Raw genomic sequence first — 22,756 nt, 5'->3', positions numbered from 1 at the left:
GGGAAGTTTCTGGCTGCTTCTCACAGAAGTCACTCCTCTAGCCACTCCACTACCAAAACCTGGACACAGAGACACAGTACAGGAGGTCCTGGTGGCACATGACCCTCACTCTGAGGGAGCCAGCTTGGGACTGGCAGCTGAGGGAGTGAATCGTGGCTGAAGGACCTGCCAGCCTCAGGTGCCTCTGGAGAAGCCCCTGCAGACCAGGGAAGAGTGCAGTGCCCTGGTGTGGCCCCTTCTCACTGTCACCCCCAAAGCCTGTGGGTCCAAGTGCAACAGCACTCCATTTATGCCAATCCAGGGCTTCCTGTGTGCCTTCCATGGTGGCACAGTGGCCTTAGTGCCTAGCCCAAACCCTGGGCCCACTGCAGGCATTTTTGGGTTGTTGCTCACCGCCATGGCAGGCCCTCTGCAGCCCTGCTGGGTGTTTGCTCTGTTGTGCCCACCAGCCTTTGATAGCAGTGGGAGTTTGGGGTTCCTGGTGCCTGTCATTTGGTGACTGGCAACACTTGGTGGGGACCAGGCAGTTCTGGTGGACCCAAAAACTTCCTCTGGGATGATGGACAGGAGCCAGGACAGGGCTCCCAGTCCCTGCCTAAGCTGCCTTAGCATGACAATCCCCATCCCTGCTGCTGGCCTCACCCTTCCATACCCCTGACCCTGATTCTGTCCCTGTCCTTGATGCCATGCCTGCCCTTGCCCCTCCCCACACCTCTGCCTTTTCCCTACCCTCGACCATGCTCCTGTCTCTCCCCTGGCCATGCTCATGTCTCTGCCCTTGCTCCTCACGTGCCCCAGAGCTGACCCCATGACCTTCCTCACAACTGCTTGAGTCCACATTTGGACTTGCTCCTTCAGGATACCCAAACCGACCCAGCCCAGGGGGCTGGGAGTGGGCACAGACCCAGGAACAAATCCGGGACAGGGACAGTGCCTGCAGCCCTCAGCTCAGACCTGCTGCCTCTCAGTCCTGTCACCATCTCCTTCCTCATGGTTAATTATTGTTGGCTTTGTGAAAAGAGGGGCTCTAAGATGAACACCCTCCCACAGCTTCCTCCAGTTAGTCACCCTCTCCATTTCTCTTACACCGCTGTCCAGTTACCTGTACAGACCTGACCTTCCCTAAAGCCAGGGATGTTTCAGTGTCCTGGGTTGTAGTTTAGGATGTATTCTATCACCATCTTCAGTTAATGGCCCATCAATGCCTTTTGCATGACTCAGAGATAACTCCCTCCGGGCGTTATCTCTCTCTTTAATGGGCCATTAAGGCTCTCTTCCATGACTCATCATCCCATTGTGAGATGCTCCGCCCATGGGGAAGAGCCAAGCATTCTCACCTGGATATAAGCTGGGATTTGGGACAGTAGAAGCAGCCCTCACCCACTGGATTCCCAGAGGACTGGAGCTTCCAGACCTTTCTACAAGATTTCTGTTTCAAGAAGACCACCTCGTCTGGACTGTTTCCATCACCCTGAACAGGTTGTATTCTGACTCTGTCACTGGTTTTTCTTTTTGTATTTATTTTATTTTATTCTATTTTATTTTCCTTTTCTTCTCATTAAATTTTATTTCTGACTTAGAGCCTCTTACTTGGTTTGTTTTTAAACCACAACATTCAGCCACCCCCGAAGACCTGTTTCCTTTCTTGTCACTTGCTTGCCCCCTCAACCCGCGTTTGATTTCAAATCCCCTACCCAGCACCTTCATGTGACTCTCCCACACCTCCCTCCCCGTCCAGCCCCCAGAGGCACAGAGCACAGGAGGCGTTCAAAACTCGCACAGTTTATTTTGCTCCTTGCTCTGCCCCGCGCAGGGCGGCCGGAGGCTCCCGCGGGCCTGCCCCAGGCCGGGGCTGGCTGGCCACGGCTCCACCCCCCAAAGCGCTGACGGCGGTGCAGTAAGGCAAAAGTTTGAGTTGTCCAGAAAGAAAGAAGATCTGTTTACACACCTGCCTGGGCACATCCATCTCTCAGCTGTTCGGTACCAGGTGCGGTTTGGTTTGCATGTCACATTCCCAACCTTCTGGCTGTCCCGTGGAAGCAGTGGTGATTCTGGAGGTGGCTGTCATACCCTGGTCACCGCATCTCAGTGCCACCACACAGCCAGCAGAGCTGGTGGCTTCACCCTGGTGTGTCACATTCACGGGGTAGCTGCAGCAACTCCGAGGTGAAGTGATGTGAGCAAAGAGAGAAGCATGGGGGACCAGGGGAGCTGATTTAAAGGAGCCCGTGTGCACAGCCATGAGCCCAGCAGTGACTGGTAGAGGGGTGACACAGACAAGTGCACATCCAGTACTGATAAGCAGCTGTGGAACAACTCTGTAACAGCAGTGGGTGACTCCTCCTGAATTTTCTTTGGGGCCTTACAGGGAGATTGTGACACCTCCTGGTCCTGGCTACTGCCCCAGGTGATCACAGCAGCATAGTGTGTGAGCCCAGCACTGCCAGGCTTTGCCACCTAATAGAAACTGGGAGCAGTGAGAGTTCATCTCCTCAGTAGTATTCCTTCTGAGACTTCCAATGCCTCTGTGCAGCTCCTGGCATGGCTGTGTTGCTCCAATAGGATAGAGCAGTTACCTGGCACCCACCCTGCTCCTGGATCCCATCCCAGTTCTGGTTCTTACTTGTGTTTGAGCACTGAGGTTACCAGGTGTGGCAGCATCTCCAGCGTTCCTCCAAGGTCACCCAACCCCTGGTCACCCAACGCATTCACAGCACCCACTGTGACTGGTCACAGAAGATTCTTCCAGATCCCTCAACAGCAGAACCACCAAGAAATGGAATCTGCAGCCTGGGTTGGGGCACCAGGTACCCAGAGTGCCTTGTGCCAAGCAGGAGGGTTACTGGTCAAAGCAGTGAAGGGGAAGATGCCTGGAGAAGCAAACATCTCCAAGAAGCAGTGGTGGAAAACAGTTCATGGTCTGAGCTCCAGCCCTGGGTTTAGCTCAGACACTCTCATTCCTGCTGGACTGCCCAGAGCTGATGGCTGAGGTTGAAGTGAAAAGCACAGCTGAGGGGGGAGACACTGCAGCTCTGAGTCTGTGCTGAGCCTGCAGCTCAGGGGGGTATTCTCAGAACTCAGCTCTTTCTTTCAGTACATATCATTCCCTAAGTCAGACCTCATTCAGGGAACCTTCCCCACCCACCCCATGTACCCCAAGCTTTGCACGTTCTTCAGAGTGGTCCATGTCCAAGGAAATGGTGGTATAGTCCTTATTTCAAAACCAGCATGGCCTCTGTCCCGTCCTGCCTTGTCAAGTGGAGTCCATGAGTGAGGTAGTATTCTCGCCGGAGGAAGGCATAGAAATAATCCGAGATGAGCAAGATCTGTGGAGTAAGATGTTCAGACATATCAGTGGTGCTTCAGAGCAAGGAATACAGAGGGACATGTGTCAGTGACACTTTGTCAGGGGTTAAGCAGCTCCTGGGCTGTTCAGCACATGCTGCTGGAGGAGTCACTGTGATCTTGAGAATAGCTTGTCCATCCCCTTGCCGTGTTAAGCCAAGGGAGACTCACATACAGTAGCTCCGTAAACTGGCCAAAATGTATGACAATGGCAGGTTCAGCTGTGCCACAGCTGCACAGACATCTCAGCTGCAGCCACAGGACTCCTTCTATCCACAGGCTGCCCCAGAATCACAGGGTCATTTTAGCTGGAAAAGACTTCTAAGATCACCAAGTCCAACCTTTGATCCCCCACCATGTCACCCAGAGCACCGAATGCCACATCCAGGCATTCTTTGAGCACCTCCAGGGCTCTGGAACTCCAGAGTCTGACTGAGTCCCAGGGACTCACTCAGCTCCCTGGGCAGCCCCTTCCAATGCCTAACCATGTCTTCTGTGAAGAAATCCCTCCTACTGTCCAACCCGAACCTTCCCTGGCACAGCTTGAGGCTGTTTCCTCTCATCCTGTCCCTGTTCCCTGGGAGCAGAGTCTGATCCCCCAGAGCTGCACCCTCTCGTCAGGCAGTTGCAGACTGAGAAGGTCCCTACTGAGCCTCCTTTTCTCGAGGCTGAGCCCCCTCAGCTGCTCCTGCGGCTCAGTTCCCTTCTCTGGACACGTTCCAGCCCTGGTATGTCCCTCCTGAATGGAGGCACCCAGAAATAGACACACCACTCGAGGTACCTCACCAGTGCCCAGCACAGGGGACAGTCACTGCCCTGGTTGTGCTGCCACACCGTGGCTGATACAGGCCAGGTGTCATTAATGTCTTGCCCATCTGGACACACCAGGCTCTTGTTTAGCTGCTGTTGATCAGAACCCCCAGGGCATTTCCTACTGGGCACTTTCCAGCCACTCTGCCCTAAGACAGGACACACCTTTGGCTGTATTGAGGCACATTGTGGGACTGTTCCCACGTCTGAGGGCCTTGAGATTGCAGGAATGGGTGCCACCTTGGGAAGCTGCCACTGCTGGGGCAGACCGGGCTGTGGCAGTTACCTGCTGGCTCAGTAGTGCCATTTGTTCACTTAGCCCCTTGCAGAGTGACCTTCCTGCAGAACTGCTGCCCTCCATTTGGAAACAGAAGCAGGTAACTAGAGTGGAAAACCTTTCCAGTGCCAGCCTGAGCTGGTCATGTCCTAGGGTGCAGATGCCACTTAAACATCCCTTTGGCACTATGTCACCTGAAGTACGCGGCAGTGCTAAGGGCACAGAGTGAGGGACAGTCAGAGGCTGCCTGGGTTACTGTGCAATACAGCACAGAAAAACAGAGCAGCTGCTGCAGAGGCTCAGTGGCAGGACAGGAGGGGATGGAGAACCAGGTGGAGAGCAAGGGAAAGAGAAACAGGGCTGCAGACTGCTGAGGTCAGGAGAGAAAGTGTGAAGAAGAACAGACACAGGGACAGGGAAACAGCCATGATCTGCTTGCTTTGCTGAACTGCTGACAGGCTCTGTCAGTGCAGGTGATTTTACCTTTAACTAAGGTTCTCTCCAGATATCTAAATGGGAAAAGAATTGAGGTGGGTGGGTATGTGGGCTAGGTCTTTCTCACAAGGAAATCAGACAAGAAAATTTTGCTGTCTGCACTTACACAGAGCACAAGACCTTGCAGGATCTGCTGCTATGACTTTCTCAGGTAGGAAATAAAATCCTCTTAGAATATCAACACCTCGTATTTCTAATTAAAGTCTTATTATTCCTTTCATTCTATAGCAGGACATGTAATGAACCACTCCCAGTTCCCTATCAGCCCCTCTTAGATGAATCTCTATCCTCCCTCTCACCCTGTGCAGTCTCTTTCGGTTTTACCAAATGAGTGTTTTCCCCTGATAAAGGGTAATAAAGAGTAAGAGTAGGTGATTTTCTGCCCCTGGTCCAAGTGGTCCCCTGGCTTTAGGAGAAGCAGACAAGCAGAAAGGGCTGAGGCACATTCAAAATGAAGGCAACTTTAACATGAAAGGAACATTCTGCTCACCCACACTTCAAAATGCCCCCGGGCTCAGGCACATGACAAGCAGCACAGAGAAGAGGAAGGACTTACAAAAGGGTTGTAGCACGTGTGTACACCGAGTTCCACCCTTCAAGAGTGCTAAGCTCTGCTTTCCCTAAGGCCAGTGGAAGTCACATATCCAGAATAGCCTCAGGAAAGGCAGAGAGGGCAAGTCCTGGCATCACTGGGACCCTGCATGTGCTGCCATGTCTCAGAAAAACTGGTGCCATGTCCTTGTGCATGTTTTCTGGCCCCACTGCTACTGCCCTGAGGTTTTTCCATTTCTCTTCTTAGCTCCCCTTATCCATTCACTTGTGCTTGCTCCTGCCATACTGAGGTGCTTTTCCTTGGGTATCAGCAACAGAGCACAGAAGCTGCAGTCAGCCAGGTTGGATTGTTAAGCCACAGCTGAAATACCACAAGAACTCTTTCCCATTAGTGTGCCAGGGCTTAAGGAACAGGCAGAATCCAGGAGGAGAGCCAGGAAGCTGCTATGCAGGACCACAAAGGATACAGAGAGCCAGCCCCATCTTGCAGAATTCACTGCTGCTGACAGGCCACCCCCTCCAGCAGCCTGCCCACAGTGCAGATTCATTTGCCTCACTCTACTGACCTGCCCTATGTTGAAAGTCAACGTGATGGCATAATAAAAATTGGAGTTGGCACTTCCTGCATAAATCCATAGATGCCACAGAACAGGGAACAGGAAGGAGCAGAAAATGAGCACACATGACAGGATGAAGATGTTCCGGAGGACTGCAAAAGAAAACCAGCTGTTAAAATGACATATTACTGAGCAGTCATGGTCACACAACCAGCAATGGTATTTAGGGTGTGTACAGGGGGTGAGAGGCACTTGCCAAGACATACTTCCCTCCAATAACCTTCCATAGGCTGCTTTAGTAACTTCCTAGACAGTGGTTATAAGAAATCCACTATATTTCCCTTCAAAATAAATACTTCTGCCTTTGTTGCAGTGTGAAATCCCCTGTAGCTCTTTCCTTCTAGGTCCTGCTTCCAAACACTCTTTCTTGGATGACTTTGGCTTTTTGGTATCTACAGTACAGTAACCAGCAGCCTGCAAAGGGGCCTTGCCAGCAGCATCCTAATTTGGAGAGCAGAGCACTTTAATCCCTTGCCTCATCAAGCTAATAACAAAGGAAAAACTGAATCTGTGGGTTATAGAAAAAGATACTTTCTCGGGAGGTGGCAAGGAAACGAAAGCACCATAAAAGGAAGAAACTCATACAGGCCAAATGCACTGACAGACACATGACATTGGGAGGTGCAAGAATCCAGCAGTCTGCCTGAGTATGTGTCAGGTGGACAAAAACCAAGGACAACTTGGTCTGAAAGAGCTGGGAACTACCAGGCCTGGAGAGGTTTTGTTTTCTGTGAAGTGCTTATGCCTGTCCTTTGCAGCAGTGTTGTAATCCATCCTGACACTTATGCTGCTGTGCTTGGCTGCAGCTCAGTCCATGCCCATCACTCTGCAGTTGAGGACAGAGGATGTTTTGAGAGAACTGTCACATCCAAGCCTCTTCCCACCCATTTTAAACTTTTTGTTCAGTAGGTCTGTTCCCACACTGCGGGCTGGAAGCATGTGACAGATGACTGTCCCCCTCACTGCATGCTTGGAATGTGGAGCTGAACTACACTGAGCAAGGACTTTCAGAAGTTCATCTGCTACAGCTGTGACATGCTCAGGGCCAGCCTGGGAATTCCTGTCTTGTTTGATCACAGCTGCTTTGGCCTCAGCTCTCCTGAAACTGAAACCCATAGAGCAGATGGATTCCAGGTCTCCTGACTCCTGATTATGTCTCCTACAACAGGCAGGTGAACTGTCCATGACCACACTTGGCCTGGCTTGGACAAAGCTGCAGTGAAAGGCCTGGACAATCTGGCAGTGTTAGTCAAAGCACTTGGTTTAAGTAAGAAATGCCAGGAAAAATACAACACTTCCAAATCTCCCCATGGAAGCATGTTCTATAGACTGAGCCTGAGAATCCACAGAAAGCTCTCTGGTGATTTTAAGAGCTAAAGGGGGTCTTTCTGAAGCATTTAGGTAAGACTGGACAGTTGCTTGGAGTCATTCAGTTACTTTCGCTCTAAGCAAACAAGCAGATGCAATACAAAGCATGACTGCAAGATCCAGCACTTTAAGGTTGGGGAACTCACCAGTTGCAGGAGTACTGCTCAAATTACACAGCCTTAAACGTGAGTGAAGCATCTGGAGGATGCAGGACTTCAAAAACTTCTTATAAAAAAGATAATCTTCAGAATAGGTTGGAGAGAGGGGGAAGATAAGGTACAAGTGAAAATTCCCTCCTTGACCAAGTCCTGAAGGGAACCAGAAGGGAAAACCTCCAAAATCCAGCCTCATTTTAAACACCCTACGGAGGCCATGAGAGCCTATGAACTTGGGTCTGGTTTGGTTTAGTGGTGACCCTTTAATTTAATTATTTGGGTCCTTTTCCATTCAGATAAATAATAATCAAGCACAAAGAACTTACATCTGTAAAGGTGGCTCCAGACTGGAAGGAAGGCCATGTACAGTGCAACATCTCCCAGGGTGGGATAGGACTTGAAGATAGAAATGATGGCGAGCTGGACAAACATGAAGAACACAGGGTGTTCCCTGGAAGGGAAAACAAAGATTAAGAGGATGCAGTAGGGCCTCTGGAAACCACAAATGAATATCAGCAAGGGCACAGAAGCTCCTGCAGCCCTGTTCTCTCCAGACTAGGCTCTGAATTCTGGCTGGGGTGGATGGAGCTGCCCTGCAGAGCAGCAGGGTCAGGGGAGGCACATCTGCCACAGCCCTCCCCCAGCAACCTCGAGCCTCCCTCAGCACACATTTACACCAGCACACTGGTCATGTGCACTGTGCTTCCCCAGCTCTGCCCTATTCACCAAGAGCAATTAGCACCTGCCCTCTGATGGTAATCTGGAGAAGTCCAAAGCCCATAGTTATCCCTCAGGTACATCAGATCTATCCAGTGCAAGCCAAAGGACAAGCTCACTGAGAATCTAGGTGTGTCAACGGGTGCTTTTATCAGGAAGAAGTCAATGAAGTTAGGTAGGAAAGTCCTCAAGTTTCCACATTTTTCTGGCAATGAAGAGCTGGAAGTTCCAGCCAGTTCTTGCTTTCTGACTACAGTGCCTTATGTATGCTTCTACAGCCTCCATTTCTGCATCTGTTGATGCTTGCAACATAGAGTTCCACCGCACAGCCCAAGTAACTCTATTGAAGAGGAACAGAGCTGAAACTATGGTAAATGAGGAGGACAGGCACTGCTAAATATCTTTTTCAGGCTTGTAGATCAAGACATCCAACTTCAGCCTTAGAAGCTTCTACTGGACAACTTAAGAGTAAAAAAGTAGCAGAGAAATACACTCATACTTACTTTAACTTTATTGCCAAGGGAATGGTGTAGAAGAATACGTTGATTTGAAACACACATACGAAGAAAAGACTGAAGTGTTCAAACATCTCTGCAAAGAAGTACCAGAAAAGGCCAATATTGGGTGTCAGATCTGGAACAGAAAGGCTGAAATTTGAAAAGAAAGTCATGGTAAATTTTTAATGGTTGTTCTTCGCTGCCCTGCTTATACTGCATTAATTAATCATTGCGTGCTACTGGATGTAGGACCTAAATTGTAAATCCATGAAAGAGAAACCAAATGGATGAAAACATGGAGAGCAGGTTGAAATCCTGCTGAAGAATCCTTCCTGATGTCACAGCAGGATTTAAACCATTCTCAAGCAGACATTTCTCCAGAGAGCAATATTTCAAAGCCATGGTAGCTCAACAATCAAATCCATTTCCAATCACTCAGCGGAAAACAGCTCCTGCCTTTAATTTTTGCTATTATTTATTTAACAGAGGTTGGAGTTGGCTAATTGCAGCTTTCCTCCACATATTCTTTATTTTATTGCATTGCCAGTAAATCACAGACCCCACACTTCCTGGGTAAAGCACACACCTGTGTGTGATGGGCAAGAAACAACCTGGGTAGGGAGGATGGGGCCAGACAGAAGACTATCAGTAAGAATGCTTATTACTTACATAAACCCATAAACAGATGGGATAAAATCCCAAGAGTTGAGCAGGAAGAAGGAGAGGCAGATGATCACCACTAGGCTGCACAGGTACAGGGATGCATACTGCATGGTGTAGAGCCAGAAACTTTTACTTTTCAGTTTGATAGGTATGAACTGACGCTGAAAGAAAACCAGAAGCACCTCATCAGCCACAAGAAGAAGCCACAAGAGAGCCTGAGTGTTCAGAACATCATTTTAAATTGATGAAAGAAAGCATCCAACATTGGCACTATGACCAATGAAGGAGCAGCTTTCAAGCACAATTTGCTTGTTGTTCTTCACTCTGGCCAATTAAGTCACACACACTGCATATATCCCCAGAATACAGTAATACTGTAAATACAGTAGGAAAGCTGGTCATTTCTGCTTGCAGTGAGTCCCTCATGTGAGCCCATACAGAGGTGTAAAATTTTCACAGCCCTCCTCACAGCTGCACTGATACCTCAGACGTTTGCAATACTGCACTGGTGCCTGTCTTCTCCTGCATGACCCCACTGCATGGGGTGACTGAAGGCCCTGTTCCAGAACCCCCACCCGGTGGTACCACCACTTGGCCTGGCACCCCTGCTCTGCTGAAATCAGAGCAAGAGGACAACCACAGAGTTCCTAAGCACAAAGGAGCCCCTCTGAAAGCTGGATTCCTCAGACAGTGTCCTGCCACTGCCACAAGTCCTTTTCACAAGTCAACATATCATGACAGGGATATCTCACTGCATCAGGTCCCCTGATTGCCTGTGTACAGACAAACGTACACAGAGGCCAACACCTTTGGGAATCACTCAGCATTCTGCAGCTCAGGTCAGTGATGTGGTTTTTCCATCTGGCCCTGGAGCTTGCAGTGGCAGGAGATGTGCAGAGAACCTGCCCTGACTGCTCTGGGCTCTGTGTAAAGCTCATCAGATTTTCTCAGTTGGAGGGGTTTAATGCAACTTGCTGGGACAATGTAAGCAATATTCCCCAAAATTTTGGAAGGACAGATTGAAAAGAGCAAGAGAAAAGTGATTTAATTCTGTGCAAAGAATGCAGGGAAGTTAATTTACAAATTTAGATAAAAGGACACATACTGGCAGGGCTGCCTTTAAAAGCTGCAAATTGGGCAGTCAGATATCAAAGCAGATATTGTTTGTGAATTCAAAGTACAATGCTTGCACTTCACTCCCAATTTACTTTGACTAAAGTTAAAAGAGAACAAATGAAACCAAAATATTAAAGATAAAAATTCTCCTAAAAATCGTCAAACTGAAAAAGCAACACTGACTCTGCAGTTCTTCTCTTGCAAAGACTAATAATAATAAAATTCCTGAAGAAAAAAGATATTAGTGTCACACAGAGAAAGAAAATTAATTAGAACTGACTCCCATTCTGTCTGGAAGCTCAGAGATTTGAGACAGGCTAGTTCAGTAAAGCTAAACTATAAAAATCACCATCAGAAGCAATGAAAAAAGACTGGTGAAATGCACAGCAGCAGCATTTCAGAATTAAAATAATTTCAAATACTAAACATTATCACAAAATGATCTGTGACACGAACTGGGCTCCTGCTGGCATCACAGCCTCACCTTGCTGCCATAGCAAGATAAAATTAGCAAGTGCAGTCCTGGTGGGATTCAGGGTCTTGTTAACTGAGAGGGAGAAAGGACAATCAGCCTCTTTCCAGAACATGCCTTCTGCCATTAAACTCCAAACCAGCATTTATTTTGGGAAAGCAAAACATCACCCAGTTCTGTATGAGACTTCCTGTTCCCCCCTCTCCAAACACGGGCATTCCCATTCAAACTTGACAAGGCTTGACGAGTCACTTTTTCTGAAACTCTGCACTTGTCTGACTCCCCTCCCCAGGACTGTGCCTGCACAGCTACAAGAAGACAACAGGTACCAAGAGCTAGAAATCACCTACCTGTAGAAGGTAAAGCAGCGCTGGAGCAAACAGTGTGACAGGGTAGAGTGACTGGTATGTTGCTAAGGCCAGGAACACAGCACTGAGGAAGGCACTACCTGCAAATTAAAAAAAAAAAAAAAAAGTTTATAAGGAACTTTTAGCATAAACAGCCATATAGACAGGAAGTCTGAACGGGAAGAAACTCCTAACTCTCTGCAGGGGATTCACAAATATCAGGACACCACTTAAAGGAGTTTTAGCAGAATGTATCCTGCAGGGTGTCCTCCTGTTAACAACATTCTAAATGGAGAATGACTCATCCCATAAGGAAGAACCACTGACTGGTTTACTATCTCCTGTCATCCACACACAGAAAGAGATTCACATAATTCAGTCTATATAAAGCCAATGCTGGCTGCTGTTAATGCAAGGGAATGAATTCACTTAAGTAATATCTGTATATAAGAACTGGCATACTGGGCTTGCTGGATAACCTCATGACCATAATGTGCTACAGCCTCAGCAAAGCTGTGTACAAGAGTGCAAGCGAAGTCTGCAGCTGAAGCATTAGCTCTGCTTTACTGATACCAAAACTGAGCCATAGAAAGGATTGGCACAGCTTTTCCAAGTGATCTTATAAATATGAATGTCTTTACTGAGGCAGCTTTATTTGAGGTGTCTCAGTATTGAGCACTTACATTTCTCAACTGAAATAACAGAAAATGAATAACAGAAATAATGTCCAAAAGATCTCGGGTTAAGCAATAAAAACATAAGCACTTGGTACAAGTAGCCTGGTAATAGCTACAGACTTGATGGAAATCATCTGTAAAAATAGATCTCAGACAGCAAGAGCCCTGACTCAGTGCATTGAGCCAGCTGTCATCCTGCTGACAGCAAACACTCAGAGAGCTCCTCTCTGCTTCCTCCTTCAAAAGGGAAAATGCAAGTTATTTGGTGATGAACCTCTCCTCTCTCCAGCTACACTTTCCTGACAGAAATCTCCCTATCCTGTAGTGTTCAGTTCTGCACAGATCTAAAGAAGCAATTCGCAAAAATCACAGTAGTAACTTGATATCCTCTTTGCCCACTTAAACCCCTGACTGCCACACTCCCAGTCAGGGACAAACCACAAGACAGCCACTACAGTTTTGTCTATGACCAAACTTTTGGTCTCAGGACATCAGTGAACAGTTAAAAATCAGTTTAACTAAACAGAATAATTGTTTGCTATTGCAAATGCTTTTAAATTAAAGCATCATCTGACTCAATAAGCCAATATTTATAGGAAAACTTCTTTTGAAAACACTGATAGTTTTTTATCTATATCAGCTTTCCTTTTTGCAGTGCCTGGGTCTGGGCCCTGCTGGAGACAAAAGATCAGATTGACCTTTCCTCTGATCCAGTAGAGAACTCCTTAAAATTTAGGTGACTATTATAAATCATATAGGCTAAAAGATTTTAGCACTAGGGAGTCATAAAAGAAACAGAAAGCTGGCATTATGCACAAAATGAATAGTGATTCTGACAATCTACACCACTGGGCAGGTTTGGGTCTTTGGCTACTGCTTTTGCTTCCCCAAAGCTCAATCAGTTCATTTCAAACCATGTTTACAACCGTGAATGAAAGCCAAATAATAGATGCAGGCAAATGCTTGCTTTTGAATAAAAGTTTAAAGATAAGCTTTGAAAATAAATTGTGTATGACACTTAAGTGCTTACTCGCATACAAAAGAAGAGCTCTTATGTTCTGCAACACACAGACATATTTCTTCCTGAACAGGAAACTATTTGAAGCCGATCAGGAAAAGGAGTCAGTTTCTAAAGTAAACTCTCAGGTACACTGAGGTGAAAGTAAGTTTTCACTTGACTATAAAGTCTCCTGATCTCACAAATTCATGTAGAACTTTGATCTTGTTCCAGTCCTGTTTGTGCAATGTTTCAGTGAGATCTTTGTAGAATCTGTAAAGTTCTCCCTGGATTTATTTTTTGCAACATTTCTAATCTTTCTAAGAAGTCATAAGGAACCCTTTTTTCTTCACTGCATTACCTTTTATTGTAGCTAAAATGAAGAATGCAATGACAGAGTTGTTGATGGCACAGGTGGACTTTGCCACACAAGACATCACAGTGTAGGGGTTTAACAGGTAGCTGAAAAAGAGCAAAGCTCAGGTTATATTCAAAGGAGCATCTAATTTAAGAGATGTTCAAAGAAAAAAAGACGCACTTTGCCTTTTCTTTTTATTTATATTTGATAGGATCTTCCCATCAGCAAATTAATTCAGCTGAACAGGTTCCTCAATCTGGAGCAAAAACCAGACCTCTGAATTACAGACTTGGACATAGGGGCCACAGGGAGCCCGCTACAGAAATGAGACATTGGGAAGATGTCCAAAATTGAAGTTCTGTACTAGAAAATGACTACCAAAAATATTTATTGCTTTGCAGAAGCATTTGTACATTTATTCAGTCAGATCTGGATTTATTGGGTTCAAAGGAAACTTATTCTGCTAGTAACACCTACTACTACTGAAGAATAAGAAGAAAACATGACGGAAATAAATCTGAGACATAAAGGAGAGTTTCCCACAACCTAACCAGTCTCCTGCTGTGGTAGAGTAAGCCTTTACGTTCACCATGGCACAATCTGAGCACAAAACCAGCCAGCTATGCAAGACTGGCACATTTAAATTGTAATTACAGAAAAACTCTTAATCTCTTAACATTCCAGAATTCAGCCACACTTTAGTTAACAAGGATGGCAGCTCCTTTTGGAAGTAAGAATCACAATAATCTCATTTAAATAGGTTCAGAGCAAAGAAAAAGGTTTGGAGGAGTTACCAATACAGTAAGTATGATAATGTACTGATTAGCCTTGCCAGTAACTAAATTACTCATCAGAATCAGTAGATGGGACTGATGATTTCCTAATTCTTTCTTTATATTCTTCTATATCTCTGAGTCCCAGTCTGTCTTTGTCAGTGTTTCCAGAAGGCAGCCTACAGCAGGACAGGTACAATTTAATGCAAACTTTGCTGTGGCAATGTGCGAAACAGTCTGCAATTTATCCACTTTACCCTTCTGACCACGGGGAACGTGCCATTTAAAAAAATATGAAAATAAGAAAAAATGGCAATCTATCTAAAGGAGAACTCTCTCTGATACAGAACAATTTGGATAATTTCTTTATGTCAAAATATCAATTAAAAAAATCTGTAACAAGTATGCACCTTGCTTGTGTATTAGTTTCGTTGAAACCTTCTGAAATAAAAAAAAATGTTTAGCATGCAGAAGAACACCAAGACAGGAAATTAATAAAATGACATCATCTTTTAACTGTGATAAGCAATTTGGGATATTCAAGTTGTGACTCTCAGCACACATTCAGATATTTCGTCCAGCTGCTCAATAATTCTCCCACCTTTTCAGAAGATGCCATTTGGAAGGCATAGGATCAATTTTGGTAACATTATCATGCAGGCAAAATAAATGGGAACGTGATCTGCGCTGACACAACATTCTTGTTACCCAGATGATGACCTTCTGCTGCTGAGCCCACCTCAAAGGGCCTGAGTGAATTTATTTTTTGGCAACAAGTACATGTAAATGCACCTGCTTTTCACTTTCCAACTGAGTATTTAGGGTCAATAGGAAATTCAGAATTTCTGCAGGAAAGAAACCGAACTTTTGACAGTTTTTGAAGGCCCAAATGAGACAAATAAACCCCAATGGGAGCTGAGGAACCAAAGCAGCCCACTGCAGTCTACACGAGCAATACTTACAATAGTGCTACCTTGAGGGGGATGTAGTGCATCTCCATGGGTGTCTGGATGAGTTCAGCCACATCTGGTGCATATTTATCCAGTTCTATTAGGAGCTTCTGCTTCTTGAACTGAACAAGGGAGAATGATCAAAGATTGGCAGAAGAGGAGTGACACTGTTTTACACCACATTGACACAGACTCCAAACTTTAGAAGGCTGAAAATTACTCCTTTATTTTTGGGATGTGTCTCCCTTATATACTATTTTACACAGACCAATCTGATTGGTGACAAAAAGACAAACCTCCTCAATCACACTGGTCAGACCAGAGGGACATCAAGAAGAAGTCCCTCCTAGGAAAAGGAATGAAAACCAAGTACAGTTTACAAAAACACTTCTCTTGTTTACATAAAATTCCCTGGGAAATGATACAGAGGAGAGACATTATTCTGCACTACTCATGTAATTCTATTTCATATTACTCAGCCAGTTACCTGGGGTTTCTGTCACTGTGAAGCATATTCAAGCCCCTGGTGTGAGCTAAAACTTACGTTATGTGAGGAGTTTGAGAGAACAAAAAACCCCTATCTTTTCCCAACTACTTAACTTCTAAAGTGAGAGTCAGGAGGAAGCAGAAAATTTCTACGTCTTCAAACCTCCTTAATCACCTGTGTCTATGTCTTGACACAGCTACCAGTGAATTCACCACACTAGAGTCCAATACTCAAGCTTCCTAACACCTCTCCAGATCTCTAATGAAAAGCTAACTTTATTCATTCACTGTTCAAGACACAAGCTCCTGAAAACCCAAACCCCATACATATGCAGTCTTTGTTGTTTTAAAGATGGATGCTTCTATGACAAATCTCTCTTCAGTCTCTTTTGTTTTACTAGGCTCTCTATGGAGACAAAAGAGAAATCTGAAATATGAACTGACTGAATTATGTTATGGCAAGACAGAAGGACAGAGATGCTAGCAGTAAATTCTCAACAATCAAAGTAACTCATATATAAAATTCTTACATGCCTGCAGTTCTATCCTGGGTTATTTCCTTAACCTCCAAGTCAGAGGACAAGGAACAAGTACATAGCTGGGAGGGAGACCACAGAGATGCTGTACAAAATGTAGTCTCCCTGCTGATGTTGATAGGTCCCTCTGGAATTGCAAAGATTACAGCCCTGCTTACACAAAATGTTCTTTGAGACCTGGGAGAAATTACTCACCTCCAAACAGACATCCTTATAATTTGAAGGGAACAAGTAGTATTTGATGTCAGACTTTGACCACGCTCACAAGAATGATTTATCTCACCTCAGAACTGCTGGAAGGTTTCACTCCTTCCTTTACATACTTCTAGTCTGGGTATTCACACACATTTCATGCTCTGTGCAAAGAAACCCTCTCCAAGGTTTCTCCCAGGCTGTAGAAGATTTTACACTGTTGTGATCATCACTCAGCGTGCAGCTACAGACATTGTAATAGTGCCACAAAAAAATTAAAATGCCTCAGTTGTCTAGCAAATTCAGTCCTGTTTGTTTATCATTAAAATATGACCAGATTTACTGCAGCAAGGACTTGACACCACATCCTCTGGCACATCTTTTCTCTGGCCCAAGATAATTATATTTGCTGAGAGAAGAGATCCAGCAACACTGGGAAGTCAGCTTACCACAACTTTGTTGAAGTCCTGGATTGCCAAGTAAAGGGCAACAGCAGTTAGCACATCAGTTATCTAAAAAAGGGACAGACCGATTGTAAACAAAATAAACAAATGGAGAAAAATATATTGGTCATAATTTAACAGGAGCTCTGATCTGACTTAACTCAGGGGAACAAAACACAAGCCTTAAAAATTCTGAAAGGCTGTACAGTGTTCTCACACAGCACCACTTCACTTTGAAGGCACCAGCTGTACCAAAAATATTTATATTCACAAAACAAGAGAATAGTGAATTAAAGAGGAAAGAAGTTGTTCGTGGAGAGCAGCACATGAGGGCAATAGAGAGCATCACTGGTGTAGTGAGAGCACAGCAACACCGGGGCAGTGCTCAGCTGGTTAAACTCAGCTGCCCACCAGGGCACCATGACAGTGCCAGACTGCTCAGGCAGCCGTACAGGGCACATGGCTGCTGGCTCTGCACAAGCCCTGCCTGGCAAGGACCTGGGCACAGAGACTCCACTGGGTGCTATGTGCAGCCAGCTACAGGACTTCTGTCCTTCTGAATTGTGAAGAACTCGGAGAACAATTTACAAGAGGCATGTGGGGGATGAACCCATTTGTGCTCCTTGCGGATCTGGGGTTTGGCAGACAGAAACAGCAGTGTAGGGATTAGGCTAGGGGGACAAAGTATTTTGTTACCTATAAGAGATAATGTTTGAAATTTGAAATAATTTTGACGTTTGAAATGTGAAACCTTTATATCCCTGCGTGGGGTAGTTATCTAAGTAAGAACTCACAAAAAAGATGTACAAGAAGGGAATATGTACATATCTTGTACATATGAATATGTACAAGAAGGGAAAAGCCTAAATGTGGGTTTGTGCAGGCAAAGCTGCCTTTCTAATTAACTGTGAGCTCAGCAGAAATTTGAGCTACAGGGAGGCTGAAGGACTCAAAAGAAAGACACACTCAGCATTTCCCTGAATGGGATTTTTCAGGAGAAGCTTTCCATGAGCACATACCATGAACACCAGTTCAGCATATTCAATCAAGAAGTGAAAGAGATAGACTATCAGCGGGGTCTGAAAGAGAGCAAAAGGGGAATTCATATCAAATACTGTCCAGATAAAATACTGGCGATTTGATGAGACAAACTACAAGAGTTGAGTAGTTCTACAGGTCACTGCCAAAGGTAATTTTCTTTGGCCTATTCTCCAACATTGGTATTTCTGAGCAGTGATTAATCAAACAACACAAAGGTCTTTTTCCTTACAAAGTCCTCAATGCACTTTATAAAAGACACTATCAACTCCAAAAATTGTATTCTACCCCAAGTTTTCAATTCTACTACAATAGTGGTAGACTTATAATAGAAAGCATAAAAAGACCAGCTTTAGAAGGCAATTTTTTCTAGAAAATCTATTTCTCAGGTTATCTGCAGGTACTTTTGAAATATTTCCTACACAGCTAGTTCCCCTGCAGTTTAGATGTGTCTTTTATACTGAAAAAGAAGAAAGCAGGTCAAAACCATAAAGCAGTAGGGTTACAATCCTATCATCCTGTTAGTCCTAGAGTTTTTCCCTTCTATGGTAAGAAGGAAAGCAAGTTTCTGAATTATTCCCATCACACAAAAAGCTTAGTCTGGAAGGACTATATTTACATGCTACAAATTAAGTCTTCACTGTGAGAAAATAATTTTCTTTTAAAAAACTTTAAAAATAATATGATGGTCTAAATAAGCATGGGGAAATATTTCACAGTCTGGGAGAAATTCTGTCTAGAGAAGTAGAATTTATTGAAAAGAATCCAGTTTTCAGAGGATACCAAGTACCTGCTTCACCCTAGGTGACACTATGTATGAGTGTACCTTCATATCAGTAACACCACTCAAGGCCACAAAGCCCCACAGGTGCTTAAGTGCTTTTGTAGGAACAAGGTGTTTTCAAGATGAATAAATAAACTGCATGCTTGTGCTAGTATTAGAATTTCTCCAAATGCAGAGACTCCAGGTGCTGATACCCAGTAAATCCTATCAGGATCACAGTGACACCATCCCTGCTCCAGCTTGTGCTGACAGAAACAGCTGGATTGGAACAGAATATGTGACTTATTACAGTGTTCCCCTGTCTCAGAGTTTCTTTTTGCAGTAACAAATATGACACTGCCTTCCCCTGCACAAGGAATTCACTGGGATTACCTGGATTTCCTTGTGCTGGTCACTGCATAACTGCTGATCAGAAAAACCACACAACTTCAGGCTCTCTGCAGTCTTTGGGACAAAACAGGCTCCCAACCTTCTCCAGGCTCTAAGCAGCCAAACTAAGACCCCTGCCACTGGAATATCACATTTAAAACCAAGCATACAAACCAACCTCATGAAAAATAGCTCCAGAATATGGCGAGACTCCTAAATCCAGCAGTGCTAATCCTTCGACCACTGAAATAGACAAAACACCTGCATTAGAACCTGTAATGTGGGAAGTGAGAGATGTCACGATGATAAAACTGCAGTTTTTAAAATAGTGACACTCTAAGAATCTCACATAGAATGAGTGACACCATGCCTCCCAGAGCCAACAGTCAGCCAGAAATGATTCATCCCCAGCCCTGCCATGCACGTTCTTGCATGGGCACTCATCACCTATTTATTTGTTTCAGCTAAGAATATTCTAGATTAAATCTTTTGCACTTAACTATGTATAAATCACATGCATGGTATCTCCTCCTTTTGAGTCATCTATTAAGTGATACATGGAGTCTGTGCTGGAGAAATACTTAATTCCAAGAGGAAAACCACAACATAATGCAGAATTTGAACTGTTTTGCCTCATTAGATGTAGAGAGGCCTCAAATGTCCAAAATCACAAGGGAAGAACAGAAATGAGCACATACAGCCAGGCAAAGCTAAAAGCTTTATCTCTTGTTGAAACTTCTCGACATCTTATATCCTTAATTCAGCTGCTTTGTGCTCATGGAGTTACAGCTTGGCCCTCAATGCATGTGTGTGCCTTTCCATAGAATCTTCACCCTCCTGAGCACAGAGGTTCCCTGGGACTGAGCAGGATGCAGTGAAAGGAGCTAAGGGAAATGGGCACATTTGTTCAGCGGGAAACAGGCAGGACACTGCAGAGAAGACACAAGAGGTGCTCAGCTCACTGATATGCTGGAGCAATAGATTCAGGCTGCCCCTAACTTCCTGCATGGTGTCAACCCCGACTTTTCAAGATGATTCCACTTTCCCCCTTTACTATCTAGACACTTACCTTGATGATCTAATGTATTTAGAAAGACTGAATAGCACAGGAAGCATGAAGTGTGCTATTCTAAGTGTGCAGTTCTACATACTGTGGAACAGGGGCCTCCGGTCATCAAATGCACTCGTACATTTGACATTCATTACTTCAGGCCACTCTTTTCCACCCCAAAACTACAAATAATGTTACCAGCATAGTAACCAGATACCAAAGGGATGTCTTTAAAATAAATTACAGTTCCAAACGGGCTCAGATGATATACAGATGAACGTCACTGAAACCCTGTAGCTCACTCAGTTTTCAGAAGAGAATTTGAATCGCTGGTAACGTGTGGGGACACCAGCCGACCAAGGGAAGTGAACTGGGGGCCGTGCAGTGGCATTCTCACCACGACACTGTGCCCGTGCAGGGCCAGCAGAACGGGCTCGGTCGAGGCCGATGGAGCCACCCGCTCTGTGCTGGGTGGGTCACACGGCCGTTCGTGGGACATTAGCAGTGTCCCCGGCCAGCTGAGAACCGCGACGCCCTGGCCCCAGCCCTGTCCTCTGCCTCCAGCCCCGCGGCCCTCCCGCCCCCCGGAGCCGCCGAGCACGGGCTCTCACGGGTTCCTCTCGGGCACAGCAGCCCAGAGCCCTTTCGTGCAGCTCTGGTTTCGGGCCCGGACGAGCACGGCCCGGTCCTGCCCGGGGCCGCTTCCAGCCCGGCGCTCGGCTGGGATCAGGCCCTGCCAGCCCGGCTCGAGAGCTCCTGCCGCCTTGGCTCCTCTGCGCCGGCCCCGCGGGCCTCACCTCGCTTCCAGGCGTTTAGCGGGGACGCCACCTCGACCCGTTCGGCGATGAAGACGGCGAGGCTGGAGCGGTAGAGCGCGGCGCGCACCGTCACGGCCGCCAGCACCACCAGCACCAAGGGGGCCGCCATCCCGGCGCGCGCTCCGCCGCTGCCGCCGGCTGTAGTTCCCGGGCGGCGGCGGGCTACGCGCCGCCAATGCACCGGCCCGCCCGGGCAGACTACACATCCCAGCGGGCCTCGCGCCGCCGCCTCCCAGCGCACCTCGGAACTACGGCGGCCGCGGCGGGTCAGGGGGCCGAGTGAGCAGGAGGGCGCTCGGAGCGGCCAGGCGGGGGCCTCCCTCCCGTCCCCCGAGCTGGCCCGGTTGGGTCGCCAGGGTGGCCACACGGGGCAGCCTTTCCTCAGCCGGAGGACAGGGATGGGTCTGTCCTCGAGTGGCATCGCGCTCCTCGCGGGCCTGTGGATGCGAGGTGCCTGTGGATGGCGGCTCTGCCCAAGCGGGGCAAGGCCTGGCAGGCCGGTCCCTGCTCGCACGAGAAGTGTCGGTGGCTTCTGAACTGTTTGGAAATCCCCTCAGAGAGTTATTTTTCAGGTATTTCACGGACCCCTTGGTATCTGCCTGCGTGTTTGCTGTGGCTGTGGTGAGAGCCACGGCTGTTGTGAGGGCACTGAGTGCTCGTGGCTGTGTTTGGTTTCAGAAGGCTCTTGGCAGACTCAGGTTCTCAGTCGGTGTGGTTTCAACTGCTCCAGAGCTTAAGAGTTCTGGGGAGACTTTCACCTACCTTCCCAGCATGGACTTTACTGCTGTTCACCAACAACTGTTTCTCTGTTCCCGTCACTGGGTATGTGCACAGCCCGTTCACACAATCTCACACAAAAATAGCCTCTACAACATTTCATCTGAATGGAGGAAGACATGATAATCTAGAAAATTGAGCTACAGTGAAAACGTGTCATGTGGTACGTGAAGACAGCAATTTTTCATGTAATTAAAACTAAGATTTGCTGAGTGTACTCAGGTTGCCGTTGAAAAGAGCTCGATAATGTGCAAGTTAACATTTACGTTGGATTGATGCAGCCTCAGAGCTGTAGAGTTGCACTCACCTGCAGAAGTGGAGAAAGGCTGGATTCATCTGGGATATGGTCCCTAGAGGCCCAGGTGACCCAACATGTACTGTCCCCAGGACTGGAGAGACTGGTGGGGTTAGGTGGTCCATCACATAAACTTTCTGGACCATGGCTGCTTGGAACATGAATCCGTTCATGCTACAAAACCACCTTCAGGTGGTCCCTGGACTGTTTCCTCGTGTGCTCACTCCTTCACTGGGGTTCAGCTGCAGCCTTTGCAGGGCTTCCTTCAAATGTGGTCTCATCCACTGCCACAGGACAATAGATCTGGTCCTGAGGTTATAAGGAGAGCTTCAGTGTTCAGCTTGTCATGTGGCAGCTCTTCTGCCCTTACTTAGGTTCTCTGGCATGAAGGTGTGAGTTATGCTGGTAAAGCTGCTCTGTGAGTGTGGCACTGCCTGGCCCTGGGGCTTGATGGCCCCAGCACTGACTGAGCCTGGCACATCTTCTGATAAATCAGGGAGAGTTCATTCAAGTTAATTTATTTGTGCAAGCAGCTGTAAATAGGAAGCTAGAAATGCTGATTCTTCTTTGCAGCTGTTCACAAGAGCTGTTCAGTCTCTTGAGTTTTCTGATCAGAAATGCTTTTTTGTGTGCACTGGTTCTCTCCAAATGACAGTTCTGATCCAAAGTACTTGACAGCCTTCCTGTGACTGCTGCTTTGAGGAGTGACTGGCACACTGCTGCAGGATGCTGATTTTGCCAGTGTGAACTGTGCCATGTGCTGCCCAGCACTGTCTGATGC

The 22,756-nt window shown here is 46.5% G+C and overlaps 1 protein-coding gene across 4 annotated transcripts; it reads right to left on the bottom strand.

The window, feature by feature from the left end:
• Positions 1–1,766: 1,766 nt before the first annotated feature.
• On the bottom strand, positions 1,767–21,085 carry PIGU (phosphatidylinositol glycan anchor biosynthesis class U). Of its 4 annotated transcripts, XM_066330484.1 has the most exons (13): positions 20,883–21,083; positions 19,213–19,277; positions 17,863–17,922; positions 16,850–16,912; positions 15,199–15,308; positions 13,467–13,567; positions 11,435–11,532; positions 9,503–9,657; positions 8,840–8,983; positions 7,946–8,070; positions 7,611–7,706; positions 6,046–6,188; positions 1,767–3,326 (listed from the first exon to the last, which is right to left on the bottom strand). In XM_066330484.1, the coding sequence occupies exons 1-13, from the start codon at positions 21,010–21,012 to the stop codon at positions 3,213–3,215; spliced, it is 1,404 nt and encodes a 467-aa protein (XP_066186581.1). In that variant the 5' UTR covers positions 21,013–21,083; the 3' UTR covers positions 1,767–3,212. The 4 variants fall into 4 exon arrangements, 3 of the variants coding, with proteins under 3 accessions (XP_066186581.1, XP_066186582.1, XP_066186583.1); XM_066330485.1 differs by lacking the exon at positions 7,611–7,706 and having other exon boundaries at positions 20,883–21,081; XM_066330486.1 differs by lacking the exon at positions 1,767–3,326 and having other exon boundaries at positions 6,123–6,188; positions 7,611–7,686; positions 20,883–21,085.
• Between the last annotated feature and the right edge of the window lie 1,671 nt (positions 21,086–22,756).

This window comes from Sylvia atricapilla, chromosome 16 (genome assembly GCF_009819655.1).
Source record: "Sylvia atricapilla isolate bSylAtr1 chromosome 16, bSylAtr1.pri, whole genome shotgun sequence".
NCBI classification, from domain to species: domain Eukaryota; kingdom Metazoa; phylum Chordata; class Aves; order Passeriformes; family Sylviidae; genus Sylvia; species Sylvia atricapilla.
This window is presented reverse-complemented; position numbering and strand designations above follow the sequence as displayed.

Coding starts and splice junctions, on each gene's coding strand:
- PIGU (XM_066330484.1), bottom strand. CDS start 21,012: ATGGCGGCCCCCTTGGTGCTGGTGGTGCTGGCGGCCGTGACGGTGCGC. Junction 15,309..16,849: donor AGGACTTCAACAAAGTTGTG/GTAAGCTGACTT, acceptor TCCCTTGTTCAG/TTCAAGAAGCAGAAGCTCCT. Junction 3,327..6,045: donor TGACTTTCAACATAGGGCAG/GTCAGTAGAGTG, acceptor CTTACTCCACAG/ATCTTGCTCATCTCGGATTA.